Here is a 21114-nt window from a genome sequence, read left to right as displayed (position 1 = left end):
GTTGATTAATATAGATTAAGGTTAGATCTCATCTATTAGAGTCTGCTTTCTTGGTAATCCATTACCTGTACATACTGTATTTTGCAGCAGTAACTAAAGATGATCTTGCGGATCTATTTAATTCTTGCTTTTCCTGTTCTGATCGACCGCCATGTCTAATCATTGATCCGGTCACCACAGCGACTTGAGAGACCGATGGATAGCTCGGTGACTGGCTTGAGGGGTATGGGTAAAAGCCTAACGAAATCCTTAAAATTTTGTTTTATACATCCACAACTTACATAACATGTCATTAGAAGAAGAACAAGACGGTTTATTCGGCTTCGACTTTGATGAAGATGACTTCGAAACTAAAAAAGAAAGAATCATTCCGGAGCAAGCTGATTATCAAGCCAAGATCGAAACAGATGGGGTACATGTTGTAGAACTGTCTAAAAACATTGGCACTCACTCACATCTCTATAGTGGTTTCATGAAAGCGGTAAAAGCATAGATGAGCTCATGCTGGAACAACATGGTCCCAACGAAGTGAAGAATGCCATTGAGCATGACTATTTCTATAAGCGATATGACAGAGCATTGACCACAGCGTTGGGATACATCCGTGTAGTCAAAACAAGCGATCAATGTAAGGTGACAGGCACCAAGGAAATTACTGACATTGCCATGCACTGTGCTGCTAAATTGAATCGGCTGGACACATTAGAGGAACTCCTGGATCTTGACAAGTCAGTAAGTGATCCACAGCATCTGGATCCTATTTAGTGCCTGTTGATCTAATGGAAATTTCTGTAGCACACACAAGATCTTGGACTCTATTTGGTGAGAGCCAAGTTTTATCCACTAGTAGGACGCTATGCTGAAGCTATCGACACTTGTGTCATGTACCATAAAGAGAGAAAATTAGACTATCGCATCTGGTCCATCATGGCAGATGTATTTATCAGATCAGCACAACAATCACCTGCTAATAACGCTGAGGATGAAATGCGATACAATTTAGCCAATTTAGCAATGCAACGAGCAGTTCATATTGTCAAGACAAGTCGCTGGAAGACCAACATTGATTTTGTAAAGAGGAGATTAGACAGGGACCTTCAGGGTTTGGAGAATCGGTTACAACAAACAATAGATCAAGGCGGAAATGCAGATAAATTTGTGGAATGGATGTCCTCAATATCAGCAATAGATCAAGATAAGACCATCAAAGCTGCAGGCTTGAGTGAGTTTGATTGGCAACATGTGGTTTGGATATACAAAGATTGGGCTCTGCGTCAAGACCTGGATTTAGACGACGATATCAAAGCAGTGAAAGACATGTAAAGGACACACACACACACACACACACACACACTCCTTAGATACCTTCTTCGCCGCCCCCCTGTTCTCCTAGAAATAACGAAAATAAAAAAACAAACAAACATCATGATAAACAAAAATAAAGGCAGTTTTTCAGGGCTATTTATTTTTCATTTGTCAAGTATTTGATGTGTATCAAAATCATGTTAAAATGATATTTCAAACAGCCAACATAAATCATGGAGAAGGGAGGGCACACTACATTTAGGCTTCAGTTGTAGGTTTTGGCTCTTCGGCCTTATCAGCTTCTGCTACACGAGCAAAGAATTTCAATGTGAATAAACAATGTAAACAACACGTAAAGAGAAGCATCAAAGCATCTTACCTTCTTGAAGATCTGAGGTCCACAAAGTTAAATTATCTCTCAACAATTGCATGATCAAAGTTGAGTCCTTGTAAGATTCTTCGCTCAAGGTGTCGAGTTCAGCAATGGCATCATCGAAAGCTTGTTTGGCCAAATGACAAGCACGATCAGGTGAATTCAAAATCTCATAGTAGAATACAGAGAAGTTCAAAGCAAGACCGAGACGAATAGGATGAGTAGTGGGAAGCTCGGCCTGAGCCACATCAGTAGCGGCCTTGTAGGCATCATGAGCTGCAGTAGCTGCTTCTTTACGAGCATCACCAGTAGCGTATTCAGCGACATAACGGTGATAATCACCCTTCATCTTGTAATAAAAGACCTTGGCTTCACCATCTTGTGCGGAGGGAATCAAGTGATCAGTTAAAAGACTTAGGATATCATTACAAACATCATAGAGCTCGTTTTCAATCTTGTTTCTGTATTCTTTGATCTTGACAACTTGGGCTTCATGGCCCTTGCTTTCTTCCTTTTGTTCAATCGATGATACAATTCTCCAGGATGCACGACGAGCACCGATCACGTTTTTGTACGCGACAGATAAAAGATTACGTTCTTCAACTGTTAAATCAACGCCCAACTAGTTGATAGTATGCGTTAATATGTTGCTTTTGCTTGCATGGAAAGCAGAAGCCTTACCTTGGCAACATCCTTCATATATGACACCATTTCTTTTGTTATTGTGTTTATTTTTTTTTTTTTTAGTCTTGTAACAGAGAAGGTACGTAACCATTCACACTTACCATCGTAGCGTTCTGCTTGTTCGGCAATCTTTGCCATGTAAACCTAGTAGCGTACACAGAAAAATAGGAGAAAAAAAAAAAAAAAGTTGGTTCCATTAGCATACACATCACCTCTCTACAAAAGAGCAAACATCTTACTTGGTCTTCATGTTCCTATCCCATCAAATGTTAATACATCTCTTGTTCCATCCCATAAGCAACATCCATACTTACAGCAGCCATTATGGTTTTATTATATTTTTCAGTAAATTTAAGAGAAAGAAGAAAGAAAGAAAGAGAGGAAAAGAAAAAGGAAAAAGGAAAAAGGAAAGAAAAAGAAAAACCAAGGGGAGGGGGGTCTTCCAATAGTATGGGGCACACACACACACATACACACACACACACACACACACACACACTGGTTTTGTATACGTTAGCGTATACACTCACACCAAGAATAATCATGCGCGCGTTGCTTCCAGGTTTTCATCGTTCTATCGGTTATTCAATGTCGATGACCTAATGTGGTACACAAATAAGATATGAAATGCCACTAAATATTGAAAGAAATTGTACGTGTGGGTAGGTAGTGAGCAGGCTAAGCAAATGTTTAGCAATAAGAAGAGCAAGGCTTATCGAGGCATTCAACTGCACATTCTTGCTGGTAGTAGTTTTGAGATGTTTTGCTTGAGAAACAGACGACGACGAGCGGCATAATATACACATTTCAAAGGATGCCTATATATACAGCCAATAAGTAGCAACGTGTGTATACGAATACAGCCCTCTTCTAGATTTCGCATTTATTTATCTGGGATCTTTCTCAATGCAATTGTTGTAATGTATCCAGTGTACAAAGCTCTTTTAGACACATACACCTGTCCAATAAACTAGGTTCTCATCACATGCCTTTTCCCGTTTTATGCTCCCCATCCTTTTTATATACATGTACTATCATGCTTATATTATTGAGCCTACAACAGAGATGAGATACCTTGTGCATATGCTTAATCTCGCATTATCCAGTTTAGTTGGCATCTCCCAATGTGTAAATGTGCAACATGTCAAATCCTCTACCTCTCTTTATAAATCAACAATACTAAACAATCTTTGCTACTTTGATCTTGAGCCAACGTCATTGTGAAATCGGTTTGGTTGTACGGCCATGCTATACATTGTGGTCTTGGCTGAATAAGGCTGCCTGATGATTTGGGATCTTCAAAAGGAAACCTTTGTGAAATGACTCTATCGTAGTCTAGGAGAAATCTCTCTTGTAATGCTGCGGATTGTGGTCAATCCACTTTCAAGACATATTCAACTCCAAAGCCTCAAAAGATATGGTTTCCCTAAATCCCATTATTCTATGTTAAAACTTAACTTTTCAACTCTCCAGTATCTTGTGAGAAACCTCCAAAAACGATTTGTTACGGTGGACTTGACTCTTCCAGGATGCTTCATGTTTGTATCCGTAAAGACAGTTCATATACAGGCAGACAGCATGGGTTGCATTGTCTCGGATTACTGAAAAGTATGCAAAACACAGCGAATTTTGTATGCATTTGAACCGTGATTTCTCGCGTTAGAGGCCGTTTTAGACCACCAGAGTAACACCAAACAATTTCTCTCGTCTAGCAGTAATTGGCTGACACCTTTGCTCAACCTTTTGGAGACCAAAAAAAACATGGCCAAAAATCGACCAAAAAGCATGAGGTACCCCTCATGGTTTTCATCGGAAATCAAACGGATCGTGTTTTTGACCATCAAAATGAAGACTTTCATTATGGCATACAGTAATTCAAAATGTTTCTCTCGATCCAAAGCAACCTCTGAAACTTAGTATGTGAGACCTCCATATATGAAATCTCAACATTTTCGCCGAAAACTTCATTTCATATTTTTCAATATTGCTCAGTAAGTTTATTCTAAAGGCATGTTTTATTTAGTACCATTGAATGCGCCTTGAAAAGTGCTCCTTAAATGCATTAGGAAGTTGGGGTTAATCATCACAGTTTATATAGTCGAATCTCGCAAAATAGATCAAACAAGTTAAAAAAGTTTAGAAATGAACAAATCAGAGCAGAATGGAAAGCGGGAATTAAATTAGTTTTTGGCATTACCACTGCTATTACTGTGGCGAACCTCGCATGTACCGTGTGCTTTCATGAAACTATCTTTCTGGTTGGAAATCTATATTTCTCTAGCAAGAAGTATGATAAAAAAAAAACTTATAGCAGAGTCCCATCAAAATTACATATATAAAATTATACGAGTTATACCTGGTTTTATAGTATGCATTAGAGACATGTTATCATCGGGTCACATTCGATGGTTTTATTACAGATGTACTATACTATATTGTCGAGCAACAAAGATGATGGCCATGCCTCCCAAGTCAACATACAACTTATAAATCAATTGGGATTGTGGACTAAACCGTTGAGAAATTGATCGCAGCTCGTTTTAACGCTACAAAGAAATTATGGCAAAAGAAAAGAGGTTGAAGCAGTATCTGGAGAACCTCATGCGTAAATTTATGACAACAATCAATAGGTCAAACGCCAGTGGAAGTGAAATGCATAGCAAGGTATGATAAATGATGTGTTTGACGACTAGAGGCTCATTCATGTTTGAGCCAGCTTGTCGGTCATTAGTGTTTGCATCATTTAAAAAGCAACATTTGAAAGGCTGCTGTTGTCTAATTACATTTTTATATTTCTTTCAAAGCAAAATTTACATGTCAACCTCCTCATTCTCTAAATCTTCATCGTCCTCCTCAACATTATCGTCTTCTTCGTCACCCATCTCCATCTTTTCGTCCTCCAGAAATTCGAGATGTTCAGGATTCAACTTGAGATACAGTCTGTTCAAGGTATCCAGATCGTTCTCCAGATCCAGCATTTCATCGTCCTTGATAGAGAAGCGTTCCTCTACTGTGGGCAATTGAGCGACATCGATAGGCTTGGGCCCAAATTCCAACATGTCATTGCGTGCTTGCTCTTCTTGTTCCTCTGTGTAATCATACACATAGTTGTACTGGATAGGCTGAACAGCATCTTTGATCAAAACAGGTGGTTTAGGTTTCTTTGGCGACATTGGGAATTGCTGCAATGGGTCAGGAGGGCCATCTACCACACAGAAGAATTCAAGAGGGTCAAATGTGCCATACGTTCGAGGGCATGTACTGACGTGCTTGTGATACTTGCTCGCAATTGCCTCCAAGCCATCCACCGTCTGTAATTGACCCCATAAATCCAGCACAGGTAGATCTTCAAACATGGGCAAGCTGCTGTTTGGCAATTGAGACAAGATGGTATCACGCTGCATTAAGGGCACCATGAAGGTACCAATCACAGACTGACGCTTCTCTGACTTGACATGCGTACCAAACTCCACATGGTTTGTAGAGAAGGCTTCAAATTCTTGAAAGTTGGGATAAAGCATGAGATAGGTACGCAGGTAGACCAGCTCAATAAAGTACTTCTTCCACGACTTTTTCCACTTGTCAGAACGACTGCCAGGGACACTGATCAAGCGCTGCTGGTGATCTTTGGGAAGGTTGAGATCCTCGAGTCTTCTCACGAGGTACGTATGGAACTCACGCCAGTGTTCTGGGAAGTAGACACCGCCCCAACTACAGGGAACTTGACTAGCATAGGGAATATGCTCAGGATATCCAGCAGGCAACAGCACCGAGTTGGGATCAAATGTGACACGACCAGCTGGTGGTAATTCCAGATTGCGAGGCGCATACAGGCTGATACCATACATGAGACGATAGGCCTCACTGTTGCCACTGTATCTGTATTTAAGAATAGCATACTTGGACCAGACGTAAAAGAGCGGTGATACCTCAATGTCGTCTTCTAGCAAGACCGCATATTCGTCATTGTTGCTTGGGTACCATGACTCGACAATGGCAGGCATTAGGCCACCTTTGCGAATACGATGACGGATCATTTTTTGGCCTTGACGCCATAGGAAGCTGTTGACTAGCATACGGGTCACACGGTCTGCTGATTGTTCCATATGAATCATCAAATCGACCTGATCACCGACGTAGATGGATTTAGCTGCAGACTGCAGTAGACGAGACAGGGAATGTGGTCTTCTGTCTGTGATGACGACTAGTTTGATACTAATGGTGTTCCAGTCTATGATGTGTGGATATGCACATGGTGAGCGTGTGACAGAGCTGGTGCTAGTAAAAAAAAAACTTACATGTTAATGCATCCAAGGAAAGATCAGGAATCCACAAGGCATGGACAACCTCCTTCTCAGGCAAGCCAATCTCGGTAACTTGATGCGTCTTTGCCATGGCTTGCAGGGCATAGTACATGGCATCGTTGGATTTAATCTGGATCATGATGCGAGGCCGAATTGTCTTGACGAGCATACCGATACTGGCATCCTCCGTGTGTTCCCGCATTTGACTAAAATCATGCACCTGGACATTGTCGTGGCAGTTGGTTTCCAGCAAGGCATTCTTGACAGTGTCTCCATCAATATCGCTGCCCATGATGGCAAGGTGAGCAGGGTATTTCTTGAATCGACACAACACAGGGTACAAGGAAATGAGCTGTTTGGCCCCTTGAGCGACGACCAATACACCCGGCTCTGACAGAAATCTATACTGTAAAGCTGTAGGGAATCGGTTTTTAGTAACAAGACTTCTCCATTCTGCATTGCTGATCCATTGCTCTTGTGCTTTTTCGCAGAGCAGCTTGTTGCTGCTGGTTTGCTGTGCATCGGGGGGTAAGGGCAGTGCGATTGTCGGGATACTGAGACGATTGTTCAAATTGAGACTGAGGTAGTAGCCCAAAGGTAGCTTGAGTGCATCCAACGACATGTCCGTCATGACGTAGGGTAGCCAGGATCTGTTCAAAAGCCATGCGCCTAATAGCATATCAGCAGGTTGAGATATGTCATTAGGCAAATGACTGTTTACAGGTAAACAAAAGTTATCAGTAGCAGTTTCTTGATTAGGAGCTAGTACCAGCGCCCTTGTGCCTATGAATGCGTTCTTGTAGTCATCTAATTGATTGACTCTGAACAGATAATCAAGCTCGTTGAGCGAGGAAGCGGTAAGAGGTGTGCTTTCATCCATAATGTAAACGTAGTCTGTGTCAATGTCGTTTTGATTCAGCAGCTGAAGCCAGATAGAGGCACCAGCAGTGCCCAGTGCAAAAGTACTGCTGCTAGCACTGGTTGTGATGGTAGAACGGTCGATGACGGTAATCTTGACTTGCTGATCCTCTAGTTTCTCATCGATTTGGGCCTTGAGTTGAGATGAACAGATGACCGAGATCTGATAGTCTACATCGGATGTCCAGCTCGAGATGACGTCCAATTTCGACAGAGCATCTTTTGAATAGATAGGTAAAATGATTGTCACTGACTGCTCTGCTGCACCTGATGGCTGTGTATTGTAAAGGGTATCGTAATCATGGCCTTCCGTAGTGTAAGTTGTCAGTCGTTGCAAGAAATCAAGCTGGTTACTATTGGTTGAATTGTAAATTGACTTTGCTATCACCCAAGGATTTTGGTCTATTTAGGATTTTAGCTTGATAAATAGGATGAGGTGATGTATTCTCTTTTCTTTTTATTACCATGATCCCACGTTGTATTGAACTCTGATGTTTCTGTTTTTCGAACGGCAGGTGCAGACGTGTGATCATCTGCATTGGCGTCGGTTTTTTTGGTTGTTATCTTGGCATATGAATTTGGTAATAGGAACAATAGAAATGCCGTGGCGAGTACAAAGATGAGCAGAAATTTGATGAATTTCTTTGGCGAATGAAGCCAAGACATGATTCTGTGTGTTTTATCAGAAACAAGAGAAAGGAAGGAGAGAAGAGGGGCACTAAAATAGAGAGGAGCGATAATATATATATATATATATATATATATATACTACTGCTACTACTACTCTGCCCGGACTTGATAAAAACTACAAATGTTACACCTCATATTAAACTTGTTGGCTAATTTTATTATCAAGCGAAATGTCTTTCCTCTTATAGTATAAAAATTGACAAAAGATGGAGAAATCGAATATTAATGTGCCTGCACTGCCAATCAAGTAAGGAAGCGCTTCTAACAGGGAGTCTATGGTTTGTCCAGGATGGCTGAGAATACTGCTTGCATAAGTGAGATTACCACACACTGCAAATACAAACAAGGATGCAGAAAGCCCTTCCACTGATTGGCGACGACGATTCTTCAACAATTGTGGAATACGAGACATTAAATAGAGAGATGTACATGTCCATGCAAAGAGACGGCCCAACCAGACGATGTTGTCTTGGGACAGAGAGAATGACGATACAGATGAAGAGGTAGCAGACATGGTGCTCAAATCGGCATTAGGCACGAGGAACCAGGTAGAGAATAGCAACATGGCCATAAACTTGGACGCCTGTTTTTTTTCAGTGCTAGTGTCGAGTGTGTACCATTTGGATGGTGATGCAGAGGATGAAAATGGCGTTAACTCGTCAATGATGATAGTAGATGTATGGATATTTAAGGGAGTTTGTGCTGGATGTTGAAATATGTCTGTTTGTTGCTTGTTGGTGCTGATGATCTCGTTGGTGGATGAGGAGGGTATAATGAGATAGTCATCGTGATGCTTGGCTTTGATTTTGCTGTAATAAACCCATTGGCACAACAGGCAAATGTCGATGGATACAAAGTAGAATCCAAGATATAATTGAAAAGGCAATTGATGTGTTAAGAGTGCACCTATCAAATTAGCGGTATCCCCTATCAAATTGAAACATGTTAGCATATCTAATCAAGGAGGTTTTTTTTTTTTTTTTTGCTGTATGAATGTTACCTGCTAGCCATATGGATAAGAAATTTAGACTTAGACAATCTGCGGATCCCATCTTGTAGTTCTCTATCACTTGCGGTAGCTGGGCATTTAGCCAGAACAATATAGAAGCGTAGCCAAGCAGTAAACTGACGGCCTCTTGTGTGCTGTAAGCGCAATCGCCAAATACATACTACATGGAGAAATGCATGGCATGAGATACACAGAATGGCATTGCAATGACAATGAAATACATACATTAATCCATTGGATGTATGGGACGCCATCTTGTGTAGGTATACAGACTGTCATATTATATGTATATATAGTGGTATATTTATGAAATATGTACAAAATTGTCAAAAAATTGAAATGTTTGGAAGAAATGAAAAGGTGCAATTAAACAAATATTGATCTGCCTTTTTATAGGTTTTTTTTTTTTTTTTTTTTTACTATCTACAAGATAGAAAACGTAAATTTCTGGGGGTGCTGACTGGAGTAGCTTATATTTTTTAAGGGACATTTTTTTGTTCAGGTACCTGTTGGTTTAACAAACATCTAAACGTGGGTAACATTGCAAAACAACTTGCCCATGTTCCGATGACTTGATATTATTATTATTGTTGGTTTTCCCCCCCTTTCATGGCTCTTATTCAGCCCTTATATCATTAAATAATGTGATGTTGGAGTCTGATGTGGGGGAGTGCGAATCTAACTGCCGCATAGACACTATATATTCTTTTGTTACTCATAAATGTTAGTAGGAATGACTCATGATGCCTAACTACTAGTACTCCGAAATGTTGAAAAAGTTTTTCATCCATGATTTGTCTTGGGGGGGGGGGAGGATGGGGGGAATGAGTGCTCCAATTATAGCAATTTTATCAAAAATGGAATATAATGATATAACAATCATTAAGGAGCATACAGATAATGAGCTCCATATCATTTCAAAAGGCTCCATCCCATCTAAATCATGCCATTTTACAATCATGCTGCCTATGGATGGTATAGATCATTGAAAGACAGTTTTAAGCTGCACATTTGGCCATCTCTACGCTATTTTGCTCACTGGAACAAACTCTACATGCCAAAGCGATGACTTCTATGAGAAAGATGGCTTGTATACATGCTGATGAGGCCATATAAAATCCTTGGAATATCCACATTTCAATACCTTGGCTAAACTGAGCATCTCCATCCTTTGTGCCGCTGCAACATGGCATCTTGTATATCCTCACTACGAAGAAGCAGCGATAAGCCCAGCGATAATAGAGCCTGGCTATACTGTAGATGCTCTGCAATGCAGCTTACCATGCGCGCTGAGGGTACAGTCATATATTGCTGCTCTCAGTAACATGGATTGAAGAATGTAAACCCAAATGTTCTCTTTTTCTCAGTGTGATATCTAATAGATCGGCTACTATTATCAAGAGAGCCATTGCGTACTACATTTTACTATCAACTAGACAGCCTTTACTGTGTGCAATCGTCCAACCCGTGGGAAGTCATCTTTATTCTATAAAAGCAAGTAAACAAATCACTAATCAAAGCGTCTTGTGTTCAAAACCGCAGCCTCTTGCTGCTGGAAGAATATATTAAACTCTCTTTCAGCTGACTCCTCTGAATCACTTGCATGAATCGCATTTTCTTGGACATTTGTACCATACAGAGCCCTTATAGATTTTGGGTACAACTGACGTGCTGTATGAGGGTTAGTGGGGCCAATGAATTGACGTAGATAGGGGATGGCTTCAATTCTCCATAATTGCATAACTCGTATCTCGCTGCGTGTCAGATATCTCTCCAGCTCGGGATAATAGGATGCGTCCAGCTTATCAAAATACCATTCTTTGATCTGATCTGTAGTCGCATTTAGTGTTTTATCGTATTTAATGCTGAAGCCGTGCTCTTGTAGTTGCGATACTATGTCGTGTTGATGTGGCATACCGTCAGGTTTAATGATCGCAACTGTCATGCTGGGTGGTTTACAGTCAAATATGTTCTTGTGCTGAGCGAATCCGACGGGTAATCGTGAGCATATCTCATACTGTACTTGCTTGATCGACAAATGTGCGAAAAATGAATTGTTTGGTATCAGCAAAAAGAATATGAAGGGGCCATAAAATAGAATGAGGAAGATGGAGAGCTTGAGGTATTCGGGCATATTCTCTAATGAGAGAGAGCGAAAAAAAGAAACAAAGCGCCTGTTCAGCACTACCCGCAACAACCACACTGTTATTGATATACCTAATGACGTAACTCCATGCTGGCATGGATCAGATACATTTCATTTCAATCTTGCAAAGAATATCAAACATCTATAGCAATTGATATATGCAACTGGGGCTTGACCATGGCAGCAGAAACGCAATATGATGACTGATGATGAAAAAAGTTTTTTTGGGACCAGTGTGTCGATTCTTTTGGCATGGTTTTGCGACTGATTGGTGTTGAGAACGCAATGCCCATCAGATGACTCTTTATCGCTGCTGCGTATAGCTGTCGAGGCCAATGTTCTTGCCACACGTGAGGTCGATATGTGCATGTGCTTGGTAACGAATAAAGCGTTTAATTTTCTAGAGAGCGAGGAGGAGGGTAGCACCTTATTGACCTTGTTTGTCTGCCAATGGAAATCATGTAAATTCAGTTACCAATTGGTCTAATATGGAAATAATTGAATATTGGATTCCTCTTCTTTTTTTTTTTTTTTTTTTTTTTTCTCTCTTTCTCGTTTTCACATTACAACAGAGCATTTGCTTGCGCCATAGTACAACCTACACAGTGCAACAATAAATTGCATTACTAGTCTTAGTATGGGCTCCAAACCAAGCAGCACTGCAGCGGCACATAATACAACCAAGCGTAAACGCTCGAATACCCAAGCATCTCATCATAGCACTCATATGGAGAATATAAAGACAGTTCAAGAGCCAACGCGTACCAGCAACACAAGGACGATTCCAGTGCCTGCTCAAGTCATCATGTAGGTGCTGTTGTTAAAGTGTAATCTATCGTATTTTTAATGTGTTTGTATAGCCCAAAGGTAACCTGGATAGAAGGACGCTACTAAGTCCGGTATTAACCTTTTCAAATCGTCCGCAAGTTCAATGCACAACAATGTGAGCAGTTATTTCAGCGGTATGCTGATCAGGATTCCCCAGATATGATTACGCCAGATGGTACAAGGCAGTTTTTTGAGGACTTGGGGTTATCCATTGAGGATGTAAGTTATAGAGAGGGATTTCGGTCTTGAAGAGGAGTAGTTGATAAGGGATCCTAGGTTTTGATATTTGCAATTGCATGGAAGATGCATACATCTACAATGGGTGAGTGTCTTTATCGATACATTAGCAGGGAAACTAAACCCATTTCAATGGATGTATCACACAGGCTATATTACCAAAGATGAGTGGATGTTTGGAATGAAGGAATTAGAGTATGTATAAAGGCACGGAAGAAAGAGGATAACAAGGAAGGAAGGTTAAGAATGGCATGTAGAACCGACACGATAGAGAAGCTGAAAGCAAAGAGATCCGATTTTGAGAAAGTGTTCCATGATCCTGAACAGTTCAAAGAGATGTACAAATATACGTTTACCTATGCAAAGAATAGGGATCAGAAATGCATTGAGATTGAGGTAATTGCTGTCATTCAGGGTTGTCTAACAGTGACTAATCAACAAACAAAACCAAAAAAAAAGACCGCATCTGTACTTTGGACAATGTTACTAAGTGAGAGATATCCAATTGTAAACGATTTTGTATCATTTTTGCAGGAAAAGAAACCTGTTAAAGTGATAAACAGAGACCAATGGCAGAGCTTTTTGGAGTTTGTGTCTATAGATATTGCTGATTACGACGAATCTTCTGCTTGTAAGTGGACAATGGGGCACTTCCGTTCTAGTATTCATCATCCATGTTGTAGGGCCAGTTTTGTTTGATGAATTTGTTGAATGGAGGAAAGAGCAATCTTGATAAATAAACTGAAGATATCAGATGTTTGTCATTGCTGACAATACATGTACCCAGGTTTTGCGTGTTTGTGTACAATCGACTATGGATGCTTCAAAGACTTCAATCATAATGCAAGAGGAGCATGTCACTCGAGAACAGAGCTGCCATCATTGCTAACATGACAACATATGTGCGGATCTCTTTTGTCCTAACTTTCCAATGCCTGTCAATCCAATGTTGATATGAAACGGTACATGCTTAGTAAGTGGGATGACTTTCAGTATCTGTCTACTAGCCGATCTATTTCGCTACGCTCGATGTCGGTGTCGCCCTGCGACCTCTCGCAGAAGACATTATAAATCAAATATGATAAAATTTTGGTACATCAAGTAGATTTTAAACAATCAATTATTAGTAAAAAAAAAAAATTATATATATCAGAGCCAGGAGGAGGAGGAGGAGGAGACGTATCTCCCTCAGCATCATTTTTGCTTATACACTGATATCAAACGAAGCCTATTATTAAGACGATGTGAAAGAAAACTCAAGCTTTATGCAGCATGTGTACACCACAATCCCCATTTTCTGATAGTAGAATTGTCGTACCACTCGCTGCTGCTGATGCCCTTAATACGATGGAGACATAAAGCTGGTTATAAGTAAATATAAGACTTGCATAAGACCTACAGCGATTTTTTTTTGAGATATTGTCATCATCAGAAAAGCATTTGGGCCAGCCAGCAGCAGCACCGCGCGCTAAAATCAATTCAAACTCAGTTTATTTTTTTCTGCTCAAGATTGGACAGATTTCGTCTTTTGCCGACTTCTTTAATCTATTTTATGAAATTCGACTATGTAAACTGTAATGATTACCCTATGTTTCCTAATACATTCTTGGAGTGCTTTTCAAGGCGTTTCCAATGGTGCCAAGTAAAACAGATGTTTTGACTGAAAATATTGAGCAATTTATTAAAATTTGAAATGAGGTTTTTAGTGAAAATACCCAGATTTTGCATATGAAAGCCTCATAAAAGTGGTTTCAGAGGCTGCTTTGGATCGAGAGAAACATTTTGATCCAATACATACCATAGTAAAAGTCTTCATTTTCAAGGTGAAAAATGCGATCGTTTAATTTTCGGTGAAAACCATGAGGTACCCCTCATGCTTTTTGGTCGATTTTTGGCCATGTTTTTTAAGTCTTCAAAAAGTTGAGCAAAAGTGTCAGAAAGTTACTACTACTCAAGTACAATTCTTTGGCATCATTCTGGTGACTCATAAAGGCCTACATGTCAAGACATGAAGGCTTGAAAGCTGTCAAATTTGGTTATGTATTGCTTTATAGAGTGTATTTACACGACATAAATCACATCTTTGGTAGCTACAGTTCTGCAGTTTGTGCATCTTCTAATTCGAGCAGGAGGCATACTGATTTCGGTAAAGCTGATTCATGCAAATTTTGATGCGATATGTTGCTGGTAAGCTTATTAACAATGGAAATGAAAACTCGAATCTGCTGCTTGAGTACTATGGCTTTGCACCTTTGCTTCGTTACCTTAAAGCCTCCCTATAAATGAATGCTATCAAATGTTGAATTAGACGCTTTACGTTCTTCGCCAAAACCCCCCTCCCCATAGCCGGCTTTGCCGGCGTTTTATTCACCTTATACGGCACACAACTCTTTAAACTTCTGAAAGGATATGATTTGTTTGTCTGCTTTTTTTGAATGTTTTTAAAGTATATATATATTAGACGATACTTTTATTCCAACAGCAAGTAGCAGGGAGCTCGCTATAAATTGCTACAAGTATTACAATTCGGCATGCTTCAGGAAAACTTGGGTCTCTTGCATCTAATTGTAAAGTCGTTGTATCTGGATCATAGTTTTAAAGGTGCTCCATCCCCTGATCAAAGGCTACTTTTAGATTTTTCTCATAGATTTTAGACAGTAATGCTTGGCAAGGTTGAGACTACAGGTTAATGATCTCTGTATGGAACATGTGAATAACCAATCTACAATATTGTATTTACCTAATTTCATCAATTCATTCCAATTGGCATCACATCTCAATTTTAATCCGATGCCAATCGGCAGTAAGATGAAAGGCATTTTCAGTGATGACAGAACCTTTTTGTACAATCCTTCCGTTCTATTCAATGAGAGCCACCGCTCCGAGCTACAGGAAAGCTCGAGCTTATGGTAATACGTCGCTCAAGTTGGGTGATCAGGGCCATTTGGTGTAACAGTGGCAATTGCACGGACATTTGCATAGGGGAACAAGAAGTACTTTCCCATTGCTGCATTTCAGGATGTAGATCAATAGACACGAGACCATGTTTAAGCTTTTCAGGATTCACTTGAAGGCTACTATTGTACTTGAAAGCACATGTGATACCGATTTGGGCATACGATGTTCAAGGTATGCCATTTCGAGACACTCTTCCCTTTGACAGCATTGTATTTACGAATTTTGGTCCTGCCAATGTCTTCCCTTGATGACAGCAAGTACTTGGTCACCCAGATTACTGATTGGAGGTACAAAATGTAGTAAGAAGACAAATGGGCGCATACATTTACCAGCTGTTTCACGTTTAACCTTCTAAATACATCTGGAATGTGTTATAAATGAAGCATGGTAAAACACACAGGTTTCACATGGCATCCCAGAATAAAATGTGGATCAGGCAGGAGCCATGGAAATCAAGCCGAGCTACCAAGGTTTGAGCCAAAAATATATTGTTCATCTTGGAAAAAGATGCAAAGATGGTTTATTGTAAATATGTCTAACGGGAGAGGGAAAAGATAGAATGATACTAAAAGAAATACATAGAACAAGACAAAAATTAGACTTTTTTTCGGGTGGTGTTGTTGTAAAGGGTTATATATAATATGCTAATGAGTTTTTGGATTATTTAATGATGGGCTTCCTTGTTTTCGAGCGTTAGCTTGTTGAATGCTTCAATATCACCTTCACTCAAAAGCTCCTGCTCTCTTGTTTGAACTTGGTTCTTTCTGCGGAGAGCAGGGAATAAGAAATCCTCTTCCTCTTCATCGTCATTGAACATGTTGTTGACTTCCATTCTCAAACGGGGAGATGCAGGGGCAGACAAAGGCTTGGGAATCTTGACAGGAGCATCAGACAAGAGCTCTTCTTCATCATCATCAATGAAACTATCGGGATAGGCACGACGGAGGGCCAATTGACGAGCTTTGATATATTCAAGACCCATGCGCTTCCAATCAAGAAGATCAGACAAACGTTCAGTACGGTTACGTTGGTTGATACGTTGACGACGAGTTTTTTGAACGAATTGGTACATTTGGTCACACAATTGTTGGAGAGAATCCTCGACGGACTTCATGCGACGGTCAGTAATGTAAATACCGTAATCATCACAGTTTTCAATGTTCTCCTCCATGAAACAGCCAAAACCAGAGAGATTAGTAGTGATGGAGGGAACACCCATAACAGTACATTCAGCGGGAGTGTAACCCCAAGGCTCATAGTAAGAGGGAAAGACACCCAAATGACAACCACGGACAAACTCTTCATAATCCATACCAATCAAGGGGTTGTTGGCGTTCAAAAATTCAGGATGGAATACAATCTTGACGCGATCATCAGAGTTGTTGAACATGTTGAGGCGACGAAGTTGATTCAAGACGGGGTCCTTTGCATCATCAACAATGTTGTGAGTGACAATGGGAGGTAGAGTAGTACGCTTGAGAGCAAACACACGACGTTTTAAGAGAACCTTGTCGGCATCAGAAAGGAAGTTGGTAGGGTTGATGTCTTCGAGACGAAGGGCGTTCTCGTAGATGGCCTTACCGACACGGTCCTGAATTTCACTTACGGTGGTGCGCAATTGACGTGTGACAGCTTGACCCTTCAATGCCTCGACGTTAAAAGAGTGGGTAGCAGTAGGCATGATGAGGAAAGCAACTACTGTCATCTTGGAGCCAGAAGACTTGAGACGGGCGTTCAAACCTGATGTCGAATATTGAGGATTAAGGTTAGTTTCCGCTTCAAATACAAACACAAAATGAATAAAAACTTACGAGCAAGAGACTCTACAAACATGTCGACACCCTTATTACGATATTCATAACGGCCGGCGGTAAAAATGTAGATGGTGTTGTCGAGATCAAAGTCGTAGTGACCATAGAAATGACCGCGAACAAAGTCATTGATCTTCTCCTTGGACAGGGCGTGGAGATTTTGGAATTCATGCATAGCAGAGAACTTGACCACGTTCAAACCATTGGGCAATACGCCATCTAATCATTACATTCATCAGTAACGACCAAAAGAAAGAGGTATCCAGCTACTTACCAGGCTTGCGCTTCAACAAATGCTCGGATTCATAAGCTGTAATGTGGGATACAGTGGTGAAAACATCGGCACAGTGGGCAGCACCGCGTTCAATGCAGTAACGATGGTAGATACCACGCTTGCCAGCCTCCTCATCGACATCAAAGTTGGCGAGGTTGTTGTAGAAATCAACAGAGCCAGCACAGAGGTAACGACCCAAAAGAGTAGCATGAGTAGTGAAAATTGTACAAACGTCAAGATGACGCTTCTTGATCAAAGGCACGGCTACACCAGCTAACCATTCGTGGAAATGACAGATAATAGCTGGGTCTCCAGACTTGTTGTACTACAAGATGCGAATAATACTGTTTAGTATGTGTGCTTTTTTTTTCCCTGTTGTTCTCTTTTATTCTCCACTCTAAACATCCAAATCTCGCTCTCGCTCTCTCATGTTGCACATCCGATGCGTATAAGTATAATAGCTACAAGTAATATTTACCTTTGGTGTGAGTTCGCCCAAGAACCAAGTGACCAAATAACCAAAGAGAATAGCATCATTGGTTTCGGTATCGTGTGGAGGAGATGGGATACCAGCAGAGCGCCAGAGATCGCCTTTCCATTCATCCAATTTGTGAGCGACACTGCCAGTATCAAACAAAAGGACATAAGGAGATCCTTCTACTAACCAGCGACCATAGAGATACTTGACACCGTATTGAGCCATGGAATCGAGAACTTGCTTCATCTTCTCGTTAGCAGGTTCGCAGGCTTCAACCTCCATTGGAGCACTCTTGTAAGATAAAGGACCAATTAATGTATAACGATCTCCAAATTCACGGACAGTAACAGGGACCTTGGTCTTGATGACTGTGTAGATACCACCAACTAGTCGATGGCTATGCTGTTAGTAAAAACGCCCGAGAATGGCTAGTTTAGCTTACCTTTGTTAGCAACTTCCCAGGCAATCTCGAAGAGAAGAGGGTTATAAACATCTCTTTGAACGGTAGTCATAATGTATGCGTATTGATGGGATAAGGTATACTTTCTCTTATGAATATATAAAAAAAAAACAAAAGAAAAAAGCTAGAAAAAAAGCAAAACGAAAATACAAATAATGCAACGGTCGTTTTATATCTCTCTTGGTTTTTTTTTTTTTTTTTCTCGCCTTTCATGGCGTGATGGGAAGGAAGCTGGAAAGTTTTCTGTGCACTGGTCTCTTTCTATGGTTAAACCGGCGATTATAAAGATATGAAGAAATGGGGGGAGACCTTGCTTGATTTAGTTATTCCATTACTCTTTTCTGCTGTGTTTTTTTTATGATCTCCACCAAAGAACTCAAATTTCTCCTTTGCTATTTTAGCGATCCAAATTTCAGTTATCTATCATGCCATCTTTTGTTACATTTCATGCGCTCAACTATTCATCTCATTCATGTTTTTCAATTGAATCAGTGATTTGATGTCCCGAACAAAGACATTTCATGTTTCGACATATTGAGGTCAACTAATGCAACAGCTTTTGTTATGCTTTGATTGTAAAAGATATCATTTCGTTGCTATTTTCCGAGTTGCTTGATTTATACTTCATTGTTGCTATCTGGACAATCAAAGAACAGTTTTTTTTTCTTGTGTATACATGAAAAAGAAACGAATAAGAAGGTATCAAGGGTTTCCAAACTTGGAACCAGATGGGTTTCTTTTTTTCCCATTCTATTGATTGACCGACCCCGTAAACATTACAAAAATACATGGTGTTTTTCTTGTCATTATGATAAGGTATAGCTTGGTCCTATCATTTGCATAAACATCCTATCAGACATAATTTTTCCTTTTTTAAATTTTGGTTTTTTTTTTATTGAGAAAGAGAAAAAGAAAAAAAATCTTGCGGCAAATGTCGAGTGTGAGCGTGCGTGCATGTGTGTATTGTGTATGGGTGCGAGGTTTTATGGCATTTTGAAAGTGTGTCTGTGTGTATATATTATGAATTTTAAGCCAAGAACCTGCCAACAATGTGAAGACCGAACACAGATGCGATGAAGGTCAAGGAAAGAACCAAAACAACAACAGGATCACTAATTGTTTACACACAAAATCAATCCATTACATATTTAGTTACCACGAGCATGTACGTTTTAACTTGATTTACTTACACGCGAAGTCCTGGAGAGTCATCAGAGTAGATGCGCATCATGCTGGATGTGCTGCCACCAGGGATACCACCGCGAGCAGCATTGCTGTTGTTACTGCGAGAGGTAACACGCTTTCTACTCGACAAAACGATGATTAGAAATAGTTCCTCCTCTATTATGGATGTCCACAATCTCTCTCTCTCTCTCTCTCTCTCTCTCTCTCTCTTGTCCCTTCAATTGCAGCAAACTCTGTCTGATCCATGTTGGCTATCATTCAAGCAATACAGTATTGTCCTGATGGCTGACACAATTCGATGACAAAAAGTTTGAATGCAATGAAATGCCCATACTCCTTGATGAGAAGCCCAAAATTACCTGATAGTGCCCTTGGGAGTTGAGGAATCGGCTTGCTATAATAGAAATCATGATGATTAGATGAGGTTTTTTTCTCCTGTTGTCTTCTTCATCTTGTTTACCATTATGTTTATGTGTGCTGAAGTGAAAAGAAATTGAAAAATATAATATCAAGGCGCGATAGATTGATACTTTTTCTCTCCATCCACTTAGATTGTCGTTCCACAGGTTGTTGTGGTATCTTGATTGGTTCTAAATGATTGCAATTACTAGTGAAAGAGTCACGAAGCTCGCCCCTTTCTTGTACAATCTTGCTTTAAAATCATGGCAATGCACGGGTATAAGGCTACAGTATACAGTACTTTAGTTTTGATAGAGCTCAAATTAAGACAAACAAGAACAATTGAGATTTTGAAGTAAAATATTGCTTAGTATCAGCATTTATATAATGCAGATCAAGAATTCCAAGTGGCCTTCCAAATCACATTGCTTACCATACTCTGTATCAAACCCCAATGTTTTTTCAGACTAACTCGGCATTAATCGAACCTCAAGGTCGATGAAGTGACATGAAGTTCTACACAAAACTTTTGAAATCAGATATAAAGCTCTAGTGAGAACATTGGGCTCATTTTCAACCCTCCAATTGTAAAGAAAAATCAAATCATGCATCACATATCAGCAATTTTCAAGAGAGCTGTTGAATGTAATGTCAAGCATCGATGTTGAGGTTTGAGCAAAGACGTATGTACGGAGATCGCTGGTAATTTCGAGAATAATTCGATATACTACCGAATTACTCCACTGTTAATACTTAAAATCTTACTTTTTAACCTAAAATATCAGATGAGAAGCTGTTGTAAACGGCCAGTGGCTGTAAATCTGACTCTATAACAATGCTCCACAATTGTATCGGTAGGAATAACTCATATATAGACTGACAGAATAGTAGCATCGCCCATGCTCCTTGAGAATAGGCGACTCGCATCACATTTCGGATGCGCTTAATCTATAATTTCTAGTATTTGAAGCAGTTTTAGACAGCCGGAATAGCACCAAACAATTGCTCTCGTCCGGCAGTTACTTACTACTACCTTTGCTCAACTTTTTGGGGAC

General features: G+C 40.1%; 8 protein-coding genes across 8 annotated transcripts; 2 read left to right on the top strand and 6 right to left on the bottom strand.

Moving 5' to 3' along the window:
• Nucleotides 1–286: 286 nt before the first annotated feature.
• Nucleotides 287–1323, top strand: ATC70_006031 (uncharacterized protein; the record flags this gene model as incomplete). Its single annotated transcript, XM_064825312.1, has 3 exons — nucleotides 287–412; nucleotides 466–732; nucleotides 796–1323. 3 exons carry the CDS (start codon nucleotides 287–289, stop codon nucleotides 1321–1323), a joined length of 921 nt encoding a protein of 306 aa, XP_064680689.1.
• Nucleotides 1324–1563: 240 nt separating this feature from the next.
• On the bottom strand, nucleotides 1564–2685 carry COQ2_2 (Para-hydroxybenzoate--polyprenyltransferase, mitochondrial precursor (PHB:polyprenyltransferase); the record flags this gene model as incomplete). Its single annotated transcript, XM_064825311.1, has 6 exons — nucleotides 1564–1610; nucleotides 1685–2300; nucleotides 2360–2391; nucleotides 2464–2506; nucleotides 2602–2616; nucleotides 2677–2685. The coding sequence occupies 6 exons, from the start codon at nucleotides 2683–2685 to the stop codon at nucleotides 1564–1566; spliced, it is 762 nt and encodes a 253-aa protein (XP_064680688.1).
• Nucleotides 2686–5172: 2487 nt separating this feature from the next.
• On the bottom strand, nucleotides 5173–8250 carry ATC70_006029 (uncharacterized protein; the record flags this gene model as incomplete). Its single annotated transcript, XM_064825310.1, has 3 exons — nucleotides 5173–6593; nucleotides 6661–7986; nucleotides 8049–8250. The coding sequence occupies 3 exons, from the start codon at nucleotides 8248–8250 to the stop codon at nucleotides 5173–5175; spliced, it is 2949 nt and encodes a 982-aa protein (XP_064680687.1).
• A 160-nt stretch (nucleotides 8251–8410) lies between these two features.
• ATC70_006028 (uncharacterized protein) lies at nucleotides 8411–9562 on the bottom strand (the record flags this gene model as incomplete). The annotated part of the gene is made up of 3 exons (XM_064825309.1): nucleotides 8411–9201; nucleotides 9275–9443; nucleotides 9509–9562. The coding sequence occupies 3 exons, from the start codon at nucleotides 9560–9562 to the stop codon at nucleotides 8411–8413; spliced, it is 1014 nt and encodes a 337-aa protein (XP_064680686.1).
• Nucleotides 9563–10793: 1231 nt separating this feature from the next.
• ATC70_006027 (uncharacterized protein) lies at nucleotides 10794–11417 on the bottom strand (the record flags this gene model as incomplete). Its single annotated transcript, XM_064825308.1, has 1 exon — nucleotides 10794–11417. The coding sequence occupies one exon, from the start codon at nucleotides 11415–11417 to the stop codon at nucleotides 10794–10796; it is 624 nt and encodes a 207-aa protein (XP_064680685.1).
• Nucleotides 11418–12066: 649 nt separating this feature from the next.
• On the top strand, nucleotides 12067–13227 carry ATC70_006026 (uncharacterized protein; the record flags this gene model as incomplete). Its single annotated transcript, XM_064825307.1, has 8 exons — nucleotides 12067–12236; nucleotides 12290–12296; nucleotides 12357–12476; nucleotides 12534–12579; nucleotides 12644–12689; nucleotides 12752–12890; nucleotides 12954–13125; nucleotides 13178–13227. 8 exons carry the CDS (start codon nucleotides 12067–12069, stop codon nucleotides 13225–13227), a joined length of 750 nt encoding a protein of 249 aa, XP_064680684.1.
• Nucleotides 13228–16116: 2889 nt separating this feature from the next.
• ATC70_006025 (uncharacterized protein) lies at nucleotides 16117–18527 on the bottom strand (the record flags this gene model as incomplete). Its single annotated transcript, XM_064825306.1, has 5 exons — nucleotides 16117–17192; nucleotides 17264–17482; nucleotides 17538–17862; nucleotides 18016–18401; nucleotides 18458–18527. The coding sequence occupies 5 exons, from the start codon at nucleotides 18525–18527 to the stop codon at nucleotides 16117–16119; spliced, it is 2076 nt and encodes a 691-aa protein (XP_064680683.1).
• Nucleotides 18528–19502: 975 nt separating this feature from the next.
• On the bottom strand, nucleotides 19503–20123 carry ATC70_006024 (uncharacterized protein; the record flags this gene model as incomplete). The annotated part of the gene is made up of 4 exons (XM_064825305.1): nucleotides 19503–19587; nucleotides 19666–19779; nucleotides 20020–20054; nucleotides 20121–20123. The coding sequence occupies 4 exons, from the start codon at nucleotides 20121–20123 to the stop codon at nucleotides 19503–19505; spliced, it is 237 nt and encodes a 78-aa protein (XP_064680682.1).
• Between the last annotated feature and the right edge of the window lie 991 nt (nucleotides 20124–21114).

This window comes from Mucor velutinosus, assembly GCF_035048745.1.
Source record: "Mucor velutinosus strain NIH1002 chromosome Unknown tig00001544, whole genome shotgun sequence".
In the NCBI taxonomy this organism is placed as follows: Eukaryota; Fungi; Mucoromycota; class Mucoromycetes; order Mucorales; family Mucoraceae; genus Mucor; species Mucor velutinosus.
Note: the sequence above shows the minus strand (reverse complement) of the source record. Positions and strands in the feature narration are given on the sequence as shown.